General features: G+C 42.7%; 2 protein-coding genes across 2 annotated transcripts in view; both read left to right on the forward strand.

The window, feature by feature from the left end:
- The first annotated feature begins 472 nt into the window (after positions 1-472).
- Positions 473-12,539, forward strand: LOC132515426 (leucine-rich repeat-containing protein 37A3-like). The gene is given in 8 exon segments (XM_060141847.1): positions 473-686; positions 1,920-2,042; positions 4,055-4,165; positions 4,168-4,309; positions 4,311-5,847; positions 6,272-6,376; positions 10,822-10,871; positions 12,380-12,539. Coding segments are annotated over 8 exon segments (2,442 nt in total).
- Positions 12,538-22,901, forward strand: part of LOC132515427 (leucine-rich repeat-containing protein 37A3-like) — a gene marked incomplete at its 5' end in the record, with an annotated part of 65,547 nt that continues 55,183 nt past the window's right edge. The window contains 12 exon segments of the mRNA XM_060141848.1: positions 12,538-12,819; positions 12,910-13,029; positions 13,143-13,437; positions 13,543-14,108; positions 14,215-14,325; positions 15,160-15,432; positions 15,481-15,648; positions 15,651-16,009; positions 16,127-16,665; positions 16,699-16,888; positions 19,522-19,593; positions 20,225-20,305. Of these exon segments, the coding sequence (XP_059997831.1) occupies positions 12,538-12,819; positions 12,910-13,029; positions 13,143-13,437; positions 13,543-14,108; positions 14,215-14,325; positions 15,160-15,432; positions 15,481-15,648; positions 15,651-16,009; positions 16,127-16,665; positions 16,699-16,888; positions 19,522-19,593; positions 20,225-20,305 (3,056 nt within the window).

A 22,901-nucleotide genomic window follows, 5' to 3' on the forward strand; every position in this document is an offset into this window, starting at 1 on the left:
GGAGAAAGTCCCACTCTGGTGGCGCGGATTGGATCTCCACACGCCTAATAACGGTGGCGTAACTAAAGACGTCATAAATAACGGGAGGGACGTTAGCCGGGGGCGGGGCGCGCGGTTGCTAAGGTGAGCCGTCGCGTCGGCGCTGGCATAGCGGTTCAGCTCGGACGCAGGATGTGGCTCTGGCTCCTCACTGGCCTGGGTCACTGCCCCTGGAGGCGCCGCATGTTATGTCCCGGCTGTGCCATTGGTTGCCTCGGCTCTTCCTCACATGGCAAGGACGGTGGCTTCTAGTCCAGGCAGTTCAGCCTCCGGAGTGAGCCCTGGGCCCCGTCCAGGTGACCCCCAACTCCCCGCGGCTGACAGAGGCTTGGTCTTCACAGGCCTCAGACCCTCCTCCCAAATTGCCCCGTGCCCTTACACCCCTGGCAGAAGCCGGGGCTTTAATTACTTAAGGTCCTTGTCTCCAGTCCAGATGTTGGCCTGGCCTCATCAGGAGTTGACTGAGACTGGGGTTCCATACCCGGACACGGATTCGGTTGGAGAGCTGCCTACAGGGCCAGATCAGTTTGCTGTTCCCCATCAGGATCTAAATAACAAGCAAACCCAACATCACAAGCTCCCAGAGGCAGTTCCAGTGCTAGACTGGGATCAGAATCAGCCCTTGGTTCTCCCTTCTCGACACAAAAGTAAGACTGAACACATAGGTCTAGAGGAGGCTGAAGGTCACCAGTCATTTGAAATACTTGTTCCACCTCTAGGTAGTAACAGCTCAAAACCAATGAAGTTTATTGTTTCACCCCCAAACCTGAAGAAAGATCTAGTTCAGCATCAACAGCTTGACAAAATTATTGTTGGAACTATAGGCCAATTTCAAAAAAACACTCAGGGTGTAGAACAGTTGCAGGGTGATTATTTAGATCCCAGTATGGATGCCATTTATCCTGAGGACAGCCTACCTAGGGATTTTTTGGGAGCCCAGATGAACCTACGGAACCCCCTGAGGAAGCTGAAATTTCTCCATCCCAGCAGGATGGCCCAGTGCTAAGTTTGATCACTTGATTAAGGTGGTTTCTTCCATATCTCTGTATTGTAAAGTTATTGTTCCCCTTGGTAATTGATAAATAATCTGTGGGGTGATACTTTGGGATCAGTGAAGATCCTACTTTCAAACAACTCTTCACCCAACTCTGCATCAATGATAATCTGTGTCTGAATCAATTATTACATCGATAGTTGCAAAATGACACTTTCCTATTCTATCATCCATTTTGCATTTATTAGCTGACACTATTCTATACAGAAGAGCTCCCCCACTTTTCATTTTGAGTATCACTATGAACTCATGTGCTTTTTTTAAAATTAACTATGTTATACCTTATTATAATAATAATGTTATTCTTTGGAATATTCCTTTTGTCCAGATTTGGCCAATGCGATCTCTGTTATTGTTTAACCACACGATGCTTTTTTATTACTAGAATAACTTCTAATATATTACTACTCACAAATAGGAACTGAGAAAGGGATTCCAGAAGGTGCGGTCTTATTCAGACTCTTCTTAGAAGTGTGCCTTCTTCCTGTGTACTCTCAACCCAAAGTGAGGCTTTCGCGTTGGAAGGAGATAATTCTGAATTAAAGTACAGATCAGTGTCACCCAATTCTAATCCCTATTCCCTTTTTTCTAGGCATACCATACCTACTGCCATTCTAATCCTTCTGTTGGGCACATCTCTCCTCTTCTATATTTATTTACAACAGTCAAGAGCAGCAATTGGCTAACCGGCCCCTATTCAGTTCTGCAGTCCATATGCCCCAAGAACTCCTTTTTTAACTGGTCTGTGGTGGCCTTGGCCTACCTCTTCTACCTACTCAAGTAACTCTTTTACTATGAATTTAATTATGTGTGTTTCCGTTTATAGGATCTTACCTAGCTAGCCATATGGCCTGCTGCCTCTGCCAATTTAAAAATACCATTGAGGTTGTCTGTAAGAAAGTCAAGCTGTGTTCTGACAGTGGATGCCTGACAGACTTCACACATTGTGGTGAGTCTCAACTGCGGGATAATAAATTTTTAATTTAATTTTATTTTTAATCAATGATGATAATTTTTAAAATTAATTTAAAATTAAAATTAATGATGTAATTTCATTATTTTAATTCATTCATTCAGAGTTCCAGCTCCCTAAGTTTCTAAGAACTACCCCCTTGGTAAGAATCAGAGTGTTGGTTACATTATTAAGCTAATAGTTGCTCAGTTACATTTTTAGCTTAATAATGTTACTGATCCACCTACATAAAGGGACAAGAGAAAGGAATGGAAGCGGGAAGGGAATTAACATTAATGGCCACATATCCTATGCTATTCTCTCTGCAAATGAGAACTTATTGATAGAGTGCATCACAGTTTGTAAACTGATTTTATATACATTAGGTCTCAAGTGCCATTTGTGTTATAGGACAGGTGTAAATATGTTTTTGTTTATTTTGTTTGTTTCTGCAATTTTATAAAGAGTACAAGTGATGCTGTTTTATGTCCTATTTGGAGGCTGAGATTTCTGGTTCCATAACCAGAAGCTGCTACCTAGCCCTTCTAATGGAATGGAGAGCTAGTTTATTCTTAGGCTGTCCAGCTCTGAACTTGCTCTGAATCTCAAGCTTTTCTATCCACAAAACACTCAGGGGCTTTCAACTATTTTTCTATATATTAGATTTATTGGCATTAACTTGGTGACTTCCAAAATGTGCTTTCATGCCCACGTAGCTTGAATACAGGTCTCTATCGCTGATCTAGAGCACATCATAAATAATAACACTTTGCTACTTATATAAAGACAATATCGCTGATTTTTCAACACAATTTGTTTTTGTCTGTGATACACAGCTTGTGGGATCTTAGCTCCACAACCAGGAATTGAACCCGGGACACAGCAGGGAAAGTGCCGGGTCCTAACCACTAGACCACCAGGGAACTCCCCCAAACAATTTTTTTACTAGTTGTATTATTCCCTTCTACCCCAGAAGTGGGCAGAAAAGGCATTTTTAATCTCCTTTTACAGGTGAGGAGAAACAAGATCAGAGATGTTAAGTGCTATGACCCTAGTGCCCCGATCTCCTCTCTCCAGTTTGGGGCTCTCTGCAAGCCCATGCTCCTCCTTTCTCATGACCCTTCCCTCCTCCTTTGACCCTCAGGAAAAATACTTTTAATCCTTTTGGAAGTGAAGCCCAGCTACACAATGGTACACATTACCTTCACACAGTCAGAAGCTTTGGATGGTTCCCCAAGTGAAGCTGGAAATATTAGAAGTAAAATGAAATGAAGGCAAAGTAGCCATCTGACAGAAGTTGCTTTTTCCCTTCTGCATTTTGGACCTCAAGTATTATTCCATTGATTTGTTGAACATTCCATGTTGGCCTACAATTGGGCAAATCTCTTAACTTATACCCCAGATCCCTGCCCAAATTTTAGCAAAGAGCTCGGGTGGACATAGTGGTTTTTTTCTGTATAGAGCCTTCTCTTATGAGGGCTGGGATATATGGAAGCAGGGAGTGTGCAAAGGACTTGGTGGGTGGGTGGAGAAGAAAATGTCCAGATGACGACCCGTTAATGGCGGTTGTTGTCGTGGCCATCTGTGATGGTAGCAAGGACACAAGCACACTAAAGAGGTGGATAGAGGAAGCCTCACACTCCTCTGCCTCTGAGGAAGGACAGGATGGGGTATATAAATTTGAGGAGTCACAGTAGATCTGCAGAGAGTCCAGCTGAGTAGGGGAATATTTGTCTTCCACCCTTGGCTTTTCTTCAGTTCTGGCCCCTGGGAACCAGTGGAGTAATCCTGAATACAGTTACTATATTTCATGCTACAGAATTTTCTGAGTAGATAGCCACTTTTTCAAGAGATATCATTTTGCTGTTGCCAGTCATAGAGTTAAGTGTGTGTTTCTTTTTCTCCTAAGTGGCACTCAAACGTTGAGTGATTCCTAATTTATTTGGCTGTGGACTGACTAAAAGCTGTCCCATCAGTCTTCAATGATCAAAAACAGTTATTTTTGACAGATGAAGAAACATCTATAGGGAATGCAGAAGAATCGTTGATGAAGGTGTTACAAGCCTGGAAGAAGAACAGCAGCGAGCTGACTATTGAGTCAGAGAGGGCATCCTCAGATAAAGTGCTGTCAGCTTGTCAGGCTTCATGAATGAGCAGCTGGACTTTAATAATAAAAGTGATATTATCAGTGCACTGAATTACATACTGCCTCTTATCTCAGATGGAAATCTAGGAGATGTGGAATCAATATTATTACCATTCATTCAATACACAAGATGGAGATATGCCACTGGGCATTTTGAAAATCAATACAAGGAGCCCTTCTGTTAAAGCTGTACCCAACAATTCAACTAATAAAAATAAATTGAAGAAACTTCACTTTCTGGAAAATTTGTTAGATGCAGAAACCGAAGAAAAATTTGATGAGGTTAAAAAGGAAGATAAACCTGCCCCGCATACGCGTTCCAACCATTTAAGTGCCATGTTTAAACTCCACATCTTTCAAAAGAAATTGGAAGCTGCCCAACCAGAGAAAGACAGCCTAACAAATATTGAGAGTACGGAGAAAAAGCTGTTGAGAGTGAACAGGGTCCTCAGGGGCCCAAGGGGCATACAGAAAATGCACCTCAAAGCAGTGGGAGATGAGAGCGTCAGGAGGAAACAGAATGCCCAGCAATCTGTGGCAAACACTGCCGAAGAAAGAAGGCTCAGGAGGCCATCCCCAAGAAAGCTGAAACAGCTTCTCATGGTGCAGAGGCCCAGGAAGCTGGTGGGAAAGTCGTCCAATACAGAGCCTTCATTCATAAAGGAACACAAGGCAGCAGGCTCCTCTTCCCTGAAACAGTACTTCAAGGGCAGGCCTTTTGCCTCCATCCATCCAAAATCTCCATCTGAGGTTAAAAGCAAATCAAAAGACTTATCCCACACTATTTTTGTTTTAGAAGCTGTAAAGGCTAGAGTTAGAAATATTGAGGCTCCTGAACTAATCTCACCTTCTGGTGAAAAATACATCTTGCATAAAACTCAGTCTCATCGGGTTCACAGAAAACCCAAAGTCAAAAGGAGTCGAAAGTTCAGAAAGAAAAGTTCACTCAGTAGAATGATGCTTGCAAGCTCTCCGTTCTCTGTAGCGAGGAGTCTCATAAATTCCCCTCCACGAGAGGCTGTTTCACCTTCAAGAGAAGTGACTTCTTAGGAAAATCCTTTTCTAGCATTATTTTCTCTTTCAGACCATCCTCCAGAACACACTACTTCAGAAAACAATACTGCAAAAAATGTTTCTGATGAAATTGTTTCTAGAGGAAACTCTACTCTGCCAGGAGGAAACGGCCCTGGAAACACTACCCATAGGAACATCTTCACTGCACATTCTGCTGTTGCTGCAGACAATAGTATGCCAACTGTTCAACACACCAACAAAACACAATGGGAGTACCACAACACGGGCACTGAATTATCCTCCGAGCCCACAGGCTTCACGTTCCCAGGGCTCACATCCCCAGGTGATCAAGTTGAAACTCAGCTAAACCAGCAGCTACGGTCCCTCATCCCCAACAATGACATGCGAAGGCTCATTTCTCATGTTATCCAGACTTTGAAAATGGACTGCTCAGAGACACACGTGCAGCTGGCCTGTGCCAACCTCATGTCTCAAACAGGCCTCCTGATGAAACTTCTCAGCAAGCAGCAAGAAGTAAATGTTTCCAAAGCGGAATGGCATACGGACCAGTGGAAAACTGACAACTATATCAGTGAGAGCACAGAAGCCCAGAGTGAGCAGAAAGAGCAGGAGTCAAGTGAGGTGAGGATAACCCCTGACACATGGGAGCTGGACTTTCACTCAGTTTAGGACATGCCATTAACGTGCCCAAGCAGGAATACCACGGGCTCCTAGTCTGTACCTTATCTTCAGCCATGAAACTGCCTACAACAGTGATCTCCCATTTTGCTCGTTTAGAGAGTGTGCCACTATTCCTAGGGTAGACTAGAAAACGCATAACACAAGATAAATAATGTGTAAATAAATAAATTGTAGAAGGAAATGCTAATGATAAGATTAATAACATTCAATTTGGCTTGTTCTTATAGAAGCGACTTGCCTGAAAGGATTGGGTTTTATAGTATTTTAAGAATAGTTAACTATCATTTAGAATAGGATTAAAAATAGTTAGCTTTTATCCCTTCCATCTCCTTGTTTTTAAAAAATTGTTATTTATTTTTTTTAGCTCACAGAAGAAGTTCCAGGATATGGCTATAACAACAAACTCATCTTGGCAATATCTGTAACTGTAGTAGTGACGATTTTGGTTACAATTCTGTGTCTCACTGAGGTAAGGACAATAATTAATTCAGATTCAGAACCCACAAACTGAGAATCAAAGCCACCTTTCCTCCTACTACTATTTGATTTTTCTCTTTAATCATGAGGACTGAATACACTTTGTTCTTTTACTGAAAAGTATATTCCCAGGATTTTTGTTTGTTTGTTTGTGTTTTTGTTTGTTTATTTGTCTGTATTGGATCTTCATGGCAGTGGGCGGACTTCTCATTGTGGTGGCTACTCTTGTTGTGGAGTACAGTCTCTAGGTGCGCGGGCTCAGGAATTGTGGCTCATGGACTTAGTTGCTACGCAGCATGTGGGACCTTCCCAGACCAGGGATCAAACCCGGGTCCCCTTCACTGGCAGGCGAATTCTTAACCACTGTGCCACCAGGTAAGTCCCCACAGGATTTTTAAAGGAACCCCACTCCCAGGAGATCTCTATGGAATTGGATCCATGGTAACAAGCCATTGGACTATTTTGACAAGTGAAGTTTATAAAAAGGCCAGAGTTGACATGATAGTAAAATTTCTTCAACACAAAAAAGTATGCTGATTTGATGTACTCACCAGTCAGTCTCATTCTACTGTTGATTTCTTTGCTTGTTGGCTGAAATGATGAGAGATATAGGATCTCCATACTCATGGAGCTATCAATCACCCTGGGAGGTCTAAAAGGACGTGGCTAAAAGATAAAAGTGTGATCTCTTCAATTCCTTAGGTTTACTTAGCAGCTTTCTTCTCCGGTGTATTAGGAATTGTGTAGATAGCTTCCATTAAAACACTGCAAGTAAAATCCTGCAGCAGGCTACCCTAAAGTATGTCATATTTATAGTAGCCTATTCCTGGAGCTAACCTGTTTACCTTTTGTTCAGTTACATAATGGTTTATTACTTTTCCCAACAGGCAGTTGCTAACATTAAAAGAGTGACTTTAATAAGCTGATAATCTTGATTCTACCCTACCAATCCAACCTACTTTATTGACCTTTTCTCTTGTAATGGCAGCCCCGCATTCCAGCCAAAGCAGCTCCTCACTATACGGTAGTTACACCAAACCCATTCCTACTTTTGTCTGTGCCTTTGACCATCTAAAATTCCTTTATTTTGCTTTGCCTGTGGAAGTCCTATGAATCTCTCAAAGACCAACTCAAGTTCAGATATCTTTCTTCATAAAGCGTTCCCTGAATACTCCAGCCCTCCTGATCCTTGTCCTGTAAGGTTTGTCACCATTTCTTAGGGGTCATAGCAAATAGTCACTTCCCCTCAGAACTAGCAAGAGTGGTAAGCAGTTTTTTAAAAGGCAGCCGCCCAGGAGAGAAACACCAATGTTAGCACATCACGGAGCTGAGCAGAGATGTGTAAGGACCAATGGCTTCCTGGCCTATCAGACTTGAATAAAACCTGACATGATGTACTAACTTCTCAAGAGAAATGTGTCTATCTGCAGGAGGGTTGGTCAGTAGTGAAAGCACAGAAAAGGTGAGGAGAGACCAACATGGGCAGTGCCCATCCTCACATTGCCCGAGAGTAGAGATGGCACCTTAGGCAGCATAACTGAAGAGTCAGGCCCACTAGCCAGGCTGTGCCTATTGAGGAGATGGGCCGATCCAGCTACCTCAGGCCTTCCCATTAAATTCTCAATTCAGCTGATTCCTTTTCTAGTTCTGTTCTCACCAAGTAGCCTTCGATTTTGTGACTGTGCTTGAGTGTGCTACTGAGGCCTGTATCTACAAAAGGTAATTCACTGATTGTGCAGACACGGATGACCTGTGTGTAGAACAGATGTATTTCTCATTGTCCAGTAATAATTTGGCATTCTGATTTTTTATCAATCCTGTGATATTGATAAAGTGAGACCGCCACAACAGGAAGACATGAGTTCTCTCTTGGTGAGGAAGAGTATGATTTCTGAGCCTAGGAGGGTGGAGACTAGCATGGGGTCAGCTTGCTAGTCATTGGCCATTGCCCAGACTGTACCTTCTACATCTCCAGGTGGCATATGGCCTTTTGCTTTTTTACAGTTTTTGTAAAGTCCCCTTTTTATTGTTTTTAACTTCTATGTAGTTTAACCTTGCATTTGTTTTCTTTTGTTTTGATTTCGCCAGCGAGATCTTAGTTCCCCAAGTAGGGATTAAACCTGTAGCCTCCGCAGTGAAACCGAGGAGTCCTAACCATTATTTCCTCTCCCCACTTATATGATAGGCTTTTTGAGGACAGGGGACATGCAGTGCTCTTCCTATGGTAGACAATAATGGTGTTCAACGGAAGAGAGATGAGGCGTTATGTCAATTCCACAGTGAGGAATAATGCAGCCGAATATTTATTTGAAGTAGCATAGAGTCCAGCAATAGACCCATGTTTTCTTAAGACTTTTGAAATGTCATGTTTTAATATTCGAATCAGTGGGAAAAAATGAATTAATGGTGATAGAATAGCTGCCTAACTATTTGGGGGGTAAATAATAGCGGATCCCCATTTTTCATCTTAAATAAACATATTTCCATAAATGTGAAGAAAGACCACATAAAGGTATTAGAAGAAAATAAAAGCAATATTTTTATAATCTTATGGTGGGAAAGAGCCTTCAGAGCCTGATGCCACAAGCAGAGCCTTTGATATATTCCACCATCTTGTCTGTGACACCAGCTTAACACTGATTCATGCCAAGCGTAAGAGGAAGAGTTTTCCATATATTGTCTGATTTAATGCCCACAGTCCTGTAAGGTTGATATGACTATCCCTCTGTCATAGATGAAGGAGATCAATGTAAGACCCCGTGGCCAAACCAAAAGCAGAAGCCAGTTTCACCCGACTGCAAAGCTTGTGCTCCCTACTCCACTCTTTTGTCTTGTCTCCTCAGAGACAAAAAAACTGGAAAGATTCGAATCACTGAAATTCAATGAAAGCCAGTATTTCTTTACTATAAGGAGTTTGTTGTTTGTTTGGTTGGTTGTTTGGGCGTGGGGGGTTTGGCCATGCTATGCAGCTTGCGGAATCTTAGTTCCCTGACCAGGGATTGAACCTCGGGCCACAGCAGTGAAAGAGCCAAGGCCTAACCACTGGACCACCAGGGAACTCCCAAGAGTTTCATAAGTCAACAAGAAGAAGACAAACGGTCCAGGGAAAAAGGGGGCAAGGGCTGTGAAGAGTAGGATGTGTGTTGACAGTCAGCCACCATATCTGCCCGACATCTCCTCATGGCTCATGTGCGGTGGGTTTTGTTAGCCAGGCCTTTGTCACCTCATGACGAAATAATAATCCATAATATTTTCTTCAAGTAATTTAATAATCTGTCTAGAATTTGTTGTATTTGTTTTTTTCGTGAGGTTGAGGTAGGGGATCTAACATTTTCCCCCTATATGAAGATCTAATTGTTTTCAAACATTTCACTGAATGGTTTAGTCTTTCTTCCCTGGTCTAATATTCTTTCTTTATCTGGACTCTATTCTCTAATCCAGTTATCTTGTCCTGTACCAGTACCAATATCACACTGCTTAATTCCAGTTGCTCTATAACACATGTTATATCTGGTAGGACAAGGTCCTACTCTTTGACCTTCTTTTTCATACATTTCATAACTATTCTTACATATATTCTCTACCAAATGTCTGCTGGCCAAGTTTTATTTAAAAATTATTTTGGCTATTGCATTGAATTGAATTGAATTGAATTTGCATTGCATTGAATTTGGAGGTTAATGTGAGAATTGACCTCTTTACAACCTTCTAGGAGGATGGTATCTCATGCCATGTAAGTACATCTTCTTAATGTCGTTCAGAAAATTTTTAATATTTTCAGCACATAGGTCTTACAAATTTTTGGTTAAGTTTATTCCTAGGTACGTTATGCATTTCTATTGATTTAGTAAGTGGGATGTTTCTTCTGTTTCTTCGTTAGTTATTTGTTTTATATGGGAAAGCTCTTGAGGCTTATATGTGGATCTCTTGATTTTGTATGGAGCCATCTTACTCATTTTACTTCCAATAAAATTTCGGTTGATTCTTTTGGTCTTTTTAGGTCCCTCATTTCATGTGCAAATATGTTTGTCTTTTCCTTTCCAATACTTCCTTTTTCTTACCATACTGATTAAGACCTCCTCCACAATGATCAATAGTAGCAGTAATCATGGGCATCCTACTGTTGTTCTTGACTTTAAAACAATGCTTAGGTTTCTGCTAGATACTTTTATTTTCTTTTCCTACTTCTAACAGATTTACTAGGAGTTATCTGTTGAACATTATCTAAAACAGTCAATAAAATATATCGCCTGCTGCATGCAAGTCCCTATGTTAGGTACTGTGGAAGAGTCAAAGGATTATTAAACAGGGTAGATTTCCTTTCCTTAAAAACGTTATCATCTCACTGGGTAGATAAGATTTAAAGTAAAAAGGAATGAATAAGGATTTGGAAATACTTGTAATGGCTAATCATGATCATGTTTTCTTTAAAAACAGATCTGTTCTCATAGAATTGCAAAAGAGGAAGTGAAAAAGAGAAGCAGAAGGTAAATATTGGTTTTGAAAGCAGAATTTTACAACTAGAGGAGAACTTAGAACTCATCTATTTCAATTTCCTGACCAAAAGCAGGAAGAATGTTTAATTACCCTAATGGTTTACCCTAATTTATTTATTAGCAGAATTAGCTCCCCAGCCCAAGCTGACTTAGAACAGGACTGGCACCGATTCATCTGCTTTCACTTGTCCTTTAAGGAAAGAGGGTGGACGGGGAGAGGTTTTGGTTGTACCTGTTCCTGCTGGCCTGATGCCTGGTTCCTAGGCATCAGGCCAGGCCAGAGGCCTTCTAGGAGGCTCTGGGGTAGGAGGGCCACATGGCTGGGGATTTAGGCGCTGGCCTCACTCAAAGCTGATGAAAGGTAGAATATATGAGTCCCTTTTGTAAAGTGGCAAGAAAACATCCCTTCTCATCCTACTGTTTTTCAGGGCCTTACTCTGTATTCCCTTTATCTAAACCTCATAGAATTTTAACCGGGAGAAACTTTAGACAGTAGTTTGTCTCTTCCTTTTATAATAAGGAACTGGAGAAACAGAAAGGGAAAATATCTTGCCCCATGGTCATACTGCTAGTGATTATCAAAAAGAAGAGGGTCCCTTTCCACTGAGGACTTCTCTACTGATCACACTGTGCTTGGGCTGTGAGCTTCGTTTTATGTCACAATTCAGTATACACGTACTATATGGACATGAGTAGTTTCTGAAACAAACTTATTGTGCACTCTGATTTTTTTCTGTTCTGTTTGTATTCAGAAAGAGTATTTTGTGTTTCCCTGCTGGTCATGGCCTTTAAACTGATTCCACAATTCACTGACACCTCAGTGACAGCCTGCAGTATGAAAGTCAGAGAGGTATAGATAACTTTGCTCCTTGGTTTCATGTGTTTACTTGGTGTGATTCAACTTTAGGATAGAGCAGCCAGGAAAATAAAAGCACCTTCTCCCCACACCCACACCACCAGCAAATGCTGCATGTGCGACTAAGTCCGAAACGGACTGGTGTGAAGCGCATCTAGAGAGTAACATGTTTCTGCCCTGCGCCGTTGTGCAGTGTTTTCTCTGCACGATGTCACTTGGCCAAGGACCAAGAAAGGTGAGTGGGGCTGAAAATCCTGCCTATACTCCATGCTAAGCTACATGTAAAGGTCTCCCCAAAGACACTAGAGGGCCATTTTGGACAGACACAGAGAACTTCTGGAAGGCCAGCAGGCATGCAATGATTTTCAAGATCCCGGATCTGTGGTGATTTTGCTCATTGCGATTATGGACTGAGGTACTCATTTAGTCCTAATACGACCAGAGATAACACATTGTGAGACAGATGAAAAATGACATGTAACGCTAACTGTGTGTGTTTTCTTCCAAGGGGCTTTTATCGATTTCTGCTGCGTAAGAGAAGCTCAGGGGAAAGTGAGAGTCAGGTAAGTTTGAGGAGGAGAAAGTACTGTGGCCAGAGAAAGCAGGGGAGATGCAGAATTAATATTTCCCTTTCTGTTCCTAGGAGGACCCTTTCGGCAGAAGATGGCCACTTTGACATAGGGATACGTATAGGCCTCTCAACGCCACACGCAAGGAAAATATGGCACAAAAGCTACACGACAGGGAGTCTTCTGATGAGGATAAGATATTTCTCCATCCCAGCAGAAGGCCCAAACTCATAATCCTGAGCTCACTGAGGAGGCTGAATCTTTTCCCCAGGAGGGCCCTGCTCAGCATCCGCAGACCCCTGAGGAGGTTGAATCTTTTTCGCCCCAGGCAGAGGCCCAGACTCAGCATCCAGAGCCCACTGAAGAGGTAGAACCACCTCCACTTCAGCAGGAGGCTCCATCTCAGCCCTCAGAGGCCCCTGAGGAACTAGAAACTCCAAGTTCTCAGGAGGCCGTCGCCCGGCCTTTGGAGACACTTAAGGAGCTTGTAGTTCGAGCAGTAGCACATCATGGGGTAAATGAAGCTCAGCAGTCAAACTTGTACAATGTCACTGATAAAAGTCTGGATCTGGCACTCACCATAACTCCACAGGTCACTAAATAGGTTGATCCTTCTCCAGTTCAGCAGGAGACCCCATCTCAGCCTCCAGAGAGCCACGAGGAGGTTGAACCTCCGCCAGTCCAGCAGGAGGCACCATCTCAGCTTCCAGAGAGCCCTGAGGAGGTGAACCTTCTGTACTCCATCAAGATGCCCCAACTCAGGCTCCAGGTCTCCCTACTGAGTATGTACATGAAATTCCAGTGAGTGAAGAGGTAGCATCTCTACCTGGCATTCAGCGTCACGCTCATTCCAACTTACCCAGTGTTACACCTCAACCTCTGAATTTGGAACTTAGCATCACTCCAGAGCCCACTACGGAAGCTGAATTTCCTACAACTCAGCAGGAGCACCTGACTCCACCGCTTGAGCATCCTGAGGGGACAGAATCTTCTCCAACCCAACAAGAGACTTCAGCTAAGCCTCCAGAGCCTCCTGGAGAGGTTGAGCCTTCAAGGGAGCAGGAGCAACCAGCTCAGCCTTCTGAGCCTCCTGGGGAAGTTGAACCTTCTCCAACCCAGCAGGAGCCCACAGGTCAGCCCCCAGGGCCTCTTGTGGACGCTGAGCCTTCTCCAAGTGAACAGGATCAACCGACTCAGCCTTCTGAGCCTACAGAGCCTCCTTAGGAGGTGAAAACAGCAACCCAGCAGGACATTCCAGCTCAGTTTTCAGAGTCTTTTGGAGAACCTGAAACCTCTGCAACCAAGGAGGAAGCCTCAGCTCAGTATCCAGAGACCCCTAATGAGGCAGAATCTTCTGCAACCCAGCAGGAGATCCCAGCTCTGTCTCCAGCGGAGATAGAAACTTCTGCAGCCCTGCAGGAGCAACCAGCTCAGCCTCCAGAGCCTTCTTCAGGGGAGGTGGAACCTTCTCCGACTCAACAGGAACAGCCAGCTCAACCTCCAGAGCATCATGAAATGACAGTTTCACCTCCAAGTCACCCTCATGCTCAGCATTCAGACTTATCCGGTGTCACTGTCAAACATGCAGATGTGGAGCTTACCATAACAAAAGAACCCACTCCAGAGGTGGGACCTTCTCCAAATCAGCGCAAGCCTTCAGCTCAGCCTCAGTGCCCCTTACTAATGCAGAATTTTCTACAATGCAACGTGAGGCCCCCACACTGCCTTCACAGCCACCTGAGGAGGTTGAACTTTTGCCAGTTCAGCAGGAGGCTCCAGCCGAACTCTAGAAGACAGTACACATAATAAACCTTCAGTACAAGAGGAGACCCCAGCTCAGTATCCGGAGCATCGTGAAGAGGTTATACCTGCCACAAGCCAGCAGTAGAGTCCAGATCAGCTTTCACAGGCTCCTGACGTACCTTCTCCACCTCAGCAGGAAGCCACAGCTCAGCATCCAGAGTCCCATGGTGAGGTGGAATCCTCTCCAACTCAGTCTCCAGAGCTCTCTAATGTGACTGTAGTTTTCTCTGCAGAGCATCCTGGGACAGCAGTTTCTCCTCTAGGTCAGGAGGAAGCTCAGCTTCTGTAGCGGCCCGATGTCACTGTTAAACCTGTGGATCTTGCACTTACCGTAACTCCAGCGTTCACTAATGATGTTGAAACTTCTCCACCCCAACAAGAAACCTCAGCTCAGTCTACAGTGTCCCCTGAGCAGTTGGAACCATTGTCAGTCCAGCAAGAATTTTCAGATCAGTATCCAACCCCTCTGAAAATGATGAACCTTCTGCAGTTCAGCAGGCAGCCCCAACTCAACCTGAAGAGCTTCCTCAGGAAACTGACCCTTCTCCAAGCCAGCAGGAGAGCTCAGCTCAGCATCCAAAGCCCACTGAGTGGGTTGGACCTTCTCCAGTCCAGCATCAGCGCCCAACTCAGCCTCCAGGGGCCTCTACAGATGGTGCAGCTCAACCTTCAGTACATAATGAAGTGACATTCTCACCTCTAGGTCCAGGTGAAGTTGAACACCCAGTGTTGCCTAATATCACAGTTAAACCCGTGGATCCTGCGGTTGTCTTAACTCTAGAGCCCAGTAAGAGGTTGAACATCCTACAGTGCAGCAGGAGGACCCTACTCAGACTCCAGATCCCCCTGGAGGGATAGAGCTTGCTGTAATCCAGGACGAGGCCCCAGCTCAGTCTCCGGTTCCGCAGGGGAGCTCAGCTATATGTCCGTAGCCCCCTAGGGAGGTGGTACGTTCTCCCACAGAGCAGGAGCTTCAGGCTCAGTCACCAGAACTCCCTGCAAAGGTGGAACCATTTCCAGTCCCTCAAGGGACCCTCCTCACCTTCTACAGCCCCCTGAGAACATGGAATCTTCTCCAGTCCAACAGGCGTTCCCAGGCCTACATCTGGAACCCCTTAAAGAGACAGAACCTTCTCCAGCTGAGCAGGAGGCCCCATCTCAGCCTCTAGCACCACCTAAGGAGGTTGTAGCACAAACTCCAGTGCATTATGAGATGACAGTTCCAACACTAGGACAGGATCAAGCTCAGCATTTAAACTTGCCCAGAGTCACAGTTAATCCTTTGGACCAGGGCCTTCCCACAGCTCCAGAACCTACAACGGAGGCTGAATATTCTGCAGCCCTGCAGCAGACTGCATTTCCTCCAACATAGCTCGAGGTGACATTTCCAAATGCAGAGCAAGTTCAGGCTCAGCATCCAACCTTGACAGAGGTCACAATTCAACCTTTGAACCTTGAACTGACGATAAGGCCACAACCCACTAAGGAGGATGAACCTTCTCCAACCATGCAGGATAACTTAACACAGCCTCCAGAACCACCTAAGAGGTTTTTGTAGCTCAGCTTCCAGTATATCAGAACCCAATAGTTCCAACACCAGAACAGGATCACACTGAGCGTCCAGCATCACCCAGTGTCACAGTTCAACCTTTAGACCAGGGGCTTACCACAACTCCAGAAGCTACTGTGGAGGGTGAACATTCCACACCCCTGCAGGAGACTATAGATCCTCCAACATGCCACGAGGTGACACTTCCAAATCCAGAGCAAGTTCAGGCTCAGCATCCAACCTTAACTGGGGTCACAGTTCAACCTTTGGACCTGGAACTTACATTAACTCTGGAATCCACTTTGGAGGTTGATCCTTCTCCAACCATGCAGCAGACCCAAGCTCAGCCTCCAGAGCTCATTAAGGAAGTTGTAGCTCAGTCTCCATTGTACTCCGAAGTGACAGTTCCAGCACCAGATCAGGATCATGCTGAGCATCCAATATCACCCAGTATCACAGTTAAACCTTTGGACCTGGAACTTACCACAACTCCAGAACCTACTACAGAGTCTGAACATTCTGCAGCCCGGCAGCAGACTACAGCTCCCCCTCCAAAACACCCTGAGATGACACTTGCACAGCCAAACCTGACTCAACTCACAATTCAACCTATGGATGTGGAAATTACCATTACTGCAGGATGCAATATGGAGACTGTACCTTCTCCAATCATGCAGCACACCCCAACTCAGCCTCCAGAGGCACCTCAGGATGTAGTAATTCAATCTCCATTCCAGCAGGAGGTGACAGTTCCAAATCCAAGCAAGGATCAAGGTCAGCATTCAACATCATCCAGCGTCAGAGTTCATTATGTGGACCTAGAGCAAACCACCACTCCAGAATCCACTATGGAGGCTGGACATTGTACATCCCTCCAGCAGACTACAGCTTCCCCTCCAAAACACCCTGAGGTGACACTTGCACAACCAAACCTGACTCAAGTCACAGTTCTACCTGTGGGCCTGGGAGTTAACATATCTCAGCAACCAAGGGCATCTGAGACAGTTCTTTTTCCTTTGACTTAGTATTCAGTATCCACAGGCCTTCCTGGTGTAAAATATACCCCAGAAAAGAAGCAGCCGGAACAGAATGCCACCACAAACTTCAGCATATGTGAGCTGTGTACCTGCAAAAATGAGATGCTGTCATGTGTTGGTCTCAGCCCAAAGCAGAAGCTCCACAGAGTGCCTGAGCCAGAGCCTGACGCCTACAGCGGCACCTTCACCATCAGGTAAGAATCGCCTCTCCTCATTTGTTCTCTGCATCCTGCCTGACATGGCAGCCTTTCTTCAGGTCTTCCTGGGTCCTTCTTTTCTCCCCAATCCACATTGACTGACTTTCTGTTTTCACCTTTTGTTTGTCAATGCTTCCTATCTTCCTTCTCCTCCTTACCATTTTTCCCTCTCCTCCAGTCTTTTACTTTTACTTGCCCTTATTTTTTCCTTCTCCATTTTTTACCCCATTATTTAATTCCTTAACACCTAATCTTCTCTCATCTTTATTCCATCGTCTTTACAGCAACATGTCCCTGTCCCCATCTCATTGGTGGTAATACAACAAAGTGGTTAAGGGTAGAAATTCCGGAGCCAGACTAACTGGGTTTGAACCCAGGTCTGTCATTTATTAGCTTTATGACTCAATTTCCTCATCTGTAAAATGGGGATTATGGTAGTCATCATGTCATAGTATAACTCCTATGACTCCTCAATCTCCCAATGACTCCAATCTCATTGGGAGATTTAGATGAGTTAATATAGGTAAAGCTCTTCTATCAGTGCCTAGCATATATTTTAGTGTAGCTATTATTATCATTCCATCCCTCAGTTATATCTAGAACTCAACTTTGTCCCCTGGCTTTCTATATGTAGCACCCATTTTGTGCCCAACCCAGGGCTAAGTACTTTGGGAGCCACAGAAGTATATGGCATTGTCTCCAGAAATGACAGTGACAAGTTGGAAGAAAGGGGATATGCCTTAAAAGGGAGGTAATACATAATTAAGTATGAAGAGAAATACAGATAGGTGGTGTAATTCACCAGAACCTGTAATCACAGGAGTGTGGAGGTCATGGAAGGCTGCATGGATAAGCTCAATGTTTAGCTGGGACTTAAAGATTGGCTGTGATTTGTCAGAAAAATAATAGGCAGTACAGTCTAGGCAAAGGTTTGACTGCAGGGATGATCAGAATTTAATAGATTAGCCTGGCTGTAAATAATTGGGTTAGGTAACAATGAAATATAGGATTATGAAAAACCTTGGCTATCGGCAATGCAGGTTTGAAAGTTCCGCTGTAAGATATGGGGAGCCACTGCAAGTTTTCAAGCAAGAGAGACAAATGATGAAGACAAGAGGCTTATTTTAAACACGAAGATGGGTAAGACAGGATTCCTTTTAGCAACTCATGATCTCATAGGCAAAATAAGCATATAAGCTCAAACCATAATGACAAAGTGCTGTGGAGGCACCATGAAGTAATAAAACTACATTTCTTCTAAAACAGTCATTTCCTCCTTCTATCCATTCCCCAGCTATTTGTTGATTTTATAAATATTTGAGTTTGCTTTATGTCCACGCGTTGGCTTTAAGTATGATAGACAATGCACATAAGCAGGACCTAGTCCATACTTTGAAGGAGTTTATACTCAGAGGAAATGGGTTGCAAAAAGAGCTATATTTAAAGAAAGAAATGAATATGGGCAATGAGAGCTACAAGTTGGTACTGGAGCGCAAAAGAAGGATAAAAGACTTCAAATTGGATCAGGGAAGATGTTACTAGAGCAATGCTGTTTAAACGGGACCTCGAAGGGCCATTGGGTATCAATGACAGACATCTTGGGAAGAATAAGGTTGCAAAAGGAAAGTGGGAGAAAGGCAAAACACAGGAAAAATACTCTGAGTACCTGTAGAGTACAAGTGGGAAGAGTAGGGGATTAGAGCCAGATCATCTAGGGCTTTGGAGGCCAAGCCAAGGATAACATGCCAAGCTAGCATGTTACCACAGCAGTGCTTTAGGACAAGCATTAGCCTGCAACAGAACCAACCACTTGGAGGGCTTGTGAAAACACAAGCTCCACCCCCACAGTTACTGATTCAAGAGGTCCAGAGTAGGGCTGAGTATTTGTATCTTCATTCATTCACAAGTGATGCTGGTATTTCAGAACCACTTCCGGCGAGTTAATCTGGGGATCGCGTGGAGGGTGGCTTAGAAAGGGAGAGGGTAGAGATGGAAACACCAGTCAGAAGACAGTTATACCCATCCAGGTGAAATGAGAGACTAAGCTGGAATCAATGGAAATAAGATAGTCAGCTATAGTCAAGAGTAGGTATTTTCGAATAAAAGTCAAAATGTTAGAAAGTGTAATCCTGAATTAACATTACATATTAATGATAGGAATAACTTCCTTTCAAGTTGTGTGAAAGGTTATCTTTTATTTCTTCTGGTAATGAATTGGCGTAGAAAAGCAGAACTATACTGGGAAGTGCGTAAATATAAGAATATTCCTTTTAATAGAAGAAATTATAATGATATATAGAGATAAAAACTTTGGGCTCATAATCTAGAATTTGATCAGACCACAAAAGGTGGAATCTAATCAATGCTGCTTCTCTCAGGAAAGATTACCTCCAAAATCTGTCAGGATCTATAGTTGTATATTTAATTTATGAAGATCCTGAATGTGAGACTTTTAAGAGAGGTGAAGGCAAGGTTAGGAACTCTGAAAGGTTCAAATAGTAATTCCTAAGGTTTGGAGTTTAGACCAAAGCTTCTTATTTATTATTATCATTCTAACCTCTACTAGTTATTCCTACTAATTAGATATCTAATAGCAAATTGAAGCAATATATTCCTTTTAATTTTCCTAGAGATTTTTCCTGCAATAAAACAGCATCTGTCGAAAAAATTACATTAGAACTACTACCTTTTTTGCAGTTTATGTAAGTTACAAATATAACTTCATTATATTTGGAATTTTTATAAAGCTTAATTTTTTATAAAATTAATTTGTTACTCATTTTGAAAGATGATTAAAATTACCAGTAAAATTTTGTAGCAAATTCTTTTTGTCTCTAGCAAAGATTAGTGTGAGAATTATTACACAGGTCAGAGTGAATCATTAGAGAGCAGTGGTTCTCACCCAGGGTGATTTTGCACGCAGGTGACATTTGGTAGTGTCTGGAGACATTTTTGCTTGTCAGATCTGTATATGCTACTGACATCTAGTGGACAGAGGCCAGAGATGATAGTAAACATCCAAGAGTGTACAGGAGAGCCTCCCACAGCAAAGAATTATCCAGCCCAAGATGTCTGTAGTGCTGCCTTTCTAGAGAAATAAAGATCACTTAACACAAGTATTTAATGAGCATTTACTATTTTGTATCTAATGCACCACATATATAATCATGAAAGTATAAATCATAATATCTTCCACAGTGAGATTTCTTTAGTGCATGGAGGGAGTAGTGATGTTATGTTTCATCGTATATAAATTAGAATTACTGCCAAAGGATAAATATTCTGAAAGTATATATATTTTTCTTTTTATTTTGCTTGTGTCTTTCTTTGTAGAAATCTTGGTTGCAGTTTACTCACAGAACTGAGCTTTGGAACGTTTCAGGCCTGGCATGGAATGAAGTTTTTACACAAGTAGTAAGTGAAATAGAAGATGAATACATGTAAGAAACTGTGTATAAAAACATCATGCAGTTATTGGTTAGCTGGGTGTAAGCCCAGTATGAATTCTGGTAAGGATGTCTTGAGAGCCATTTATTTTTTATTTTTTTCAAATGAGGAAACTTAGGTACAAAGAGGCCAAGAGACTTGTTTAACTCATATATGAAACCCTCTGCTTTCCATATTACTGAACTTTGGCTAGGGCAATAAAAGGCACCAAGCCAAAACACTCAAATTAGCATTGTCATGGAAACCCACCGATGCCTCTCCAATATGCGAATGGCCCATGAAGTTCCACTTTTGAATTTAACTTTGAATCCTCCTCATGTGCAAAGTTCCTAACTGCTTAAAATGTATGCAACACAGAGCTGCAAAGAACTAAGTTTAGCACCGAATTCGTCAGGGAGCAAAAGGTGTGGGTGCTTCCCCAACCATTATTAGCTCTTTTAAATGGTAAAGCAGAAAGAATTCCTGAACACGCACCACAGGGCATTCCCCAGTCACCCAGAACATTATTTTTCAAAAAGCATATATCTCTGAAGTGTAATGTTTGTGGCCAATAGGAACCTTTGAGATATGGAAAAAGACGTTGTTTGTGTTCAGCTGTAGTGTGAAAAATATAAAGAAAATACATTGCTGTAGCCTAATACAATATACGTTCTTTGCTGACTACTCTTCAATAAGAAGTGTGGGTTTTACACCCCTTCAGCTCAAAAATTCTGTAATTTCTCATGACACAAGGAAATGATAGTGGGTACATTCAATGGACCGAAGGCGATTTTAGACTCAAGGCAAAAAAGAGCTCTTCTACACCTGGCTTTGGAAAAGACTCTCTTACCTGTCTTGTGGGTCATAAATCCAGTTTCACACAGTTCACACATTTTGGGTTAATGAAGGTGTTGAGGCTGTGTCTGGAACTGGATTAGAAATTCCTGCAGATGCCTATCTTTAGTGGCCTCCTTCCTTTCCCTTGTTACTTTGCTGATGCCTACCTTGGGGAGAGACCACCAAGGGTCAGTTTTTCTTTTCCAGCACATCGGAGAGCAGGCTGATGAGGTCCCTTCACCAGAAGGTTTTAGTAGCATCAATACAGGGTCTTAAACTCACCACCTTTCCTAAACATCCTATAACACCAAGAGTTCCTTATAAGAGTCAGAGTTTCACTATAGTTATGTAGGCAACACTGGAAAATATATTGTGGAAATCAATCAATCAATCACAGTTTAAAAATTAATGAATTCATTCAAAAACATTCACTGAGTACCATGCCCACTGTGTGTCAGCAGTGTACTACGTGCTGGCGATACAAAGACACATAGGGCAAGGACATTGTCCCCAAGAAGCTTTCATACTGGGAGAAGAAAGATGAAAGTTGATGGGAAAACATAGATGAGAGCCATTCTGGCATCTATGCAGCAGGGTAACAAGGTGAGGGAGGGGGTGGATGAAGTAGAAAATGGGTGGTAGGTTAGAAAAGATTTGTAATGGAAGAGGCACCAACTTGTTCCTTTTGAATTTGTTTTCCTCTCTAATGACCGAAAAAGTTAGTGAAAGAATCAGAACTATCTGGAGTTGGAAATAAATTAGTACTGTACTCCTAAAACTCATTCACAGTTCCTTTCAAAAGATTGTCACAGTATAGTAAGTCTTTGTTTTGGGCTAAGTCTTTCTAATAGACAAAGCTAATTTGATTCAGGAAACATTTGCCATGGTGAGATAAAAACTTTATTGCATCTCTCTCCAAAGGCAAGCCACCCAGGGAAGATGCCACCCTCGAGTTAAGTCATTTTACTACCTATAATGACGTATTATTGGGGTGTTTATAAGTTGCCTGCATTAAATAAGTTTGGAAAAGGGCCTCAGCTGAGGTGGATTTATCATGAATTCAATGAAGCTTAGGCTTCAGGGCTCCTCACTTGCATAGGTCCCTTCCAAAGTCTTGAGAGGGGTCCTAGCGATTTTTGTATTCACAACTTTGCATGTTTTTATTAGATAGGATTTCCCGAAGTACATGAGGTTCAGGCCCCACAAAACCTTGATTCATCACCGGGTTTCAGGTAATTATAAGTCAGTAGGTTTCTTGAATGATGCTTCTATGTTATTGACAAACATCAGGTGAAGTAGTTAGCAGTGTGGTAGTCTATTTTAAATCCGAAATCTACCTCAAAGATGAACCAAGAGTTTATTAATTACTAAAGTACCACTTTTTGACTGGTGGTAGTAATCATATCTCTCTCAGATAAAATCAGGAATGAAATATATTATGGAAAAGGAACAGTGGTTGATAATCCTAAATGTTAAGTATACTTTTTCTTTCTGATTTTATAGTGTTTCTCCTTTATTCACCTAGGCAGGTCCAGACTGATGGCTTATTTTTAAAAATTCTTTTAGTCACTTCATTGGTTCTAACAATACAAGCTCCATGATTTTAGAAACTGAAGGATTCTACAATGTATAAAGGCTATATAATTTAACCAGACAGAGTGCATTCACATGCTGTCTTGTCTGTGGTACGCCAATATTGAACCAAGAACAAGAGAGAATAAGAGGAAAATCAAAGCTTTATCCCTTT

The sequence above is a fragment of the Lagenorhynchus albirostris genome, chromosome 2 (assembly GCF_949774975.1).
Source record: "Lagenorhynchus albirostris chromosome 2, mLagAlb1.1, whole genome shotgun sequence".
In the NCBI taxonomy this organism is placed as follows: domain Eukaryota; kingdom Metazoa; phylum Chordata; class Mammalia; order Artiodactyla; family Delphinidae; genus Lagenorhynchus; species Lagenorhynchus albirostris.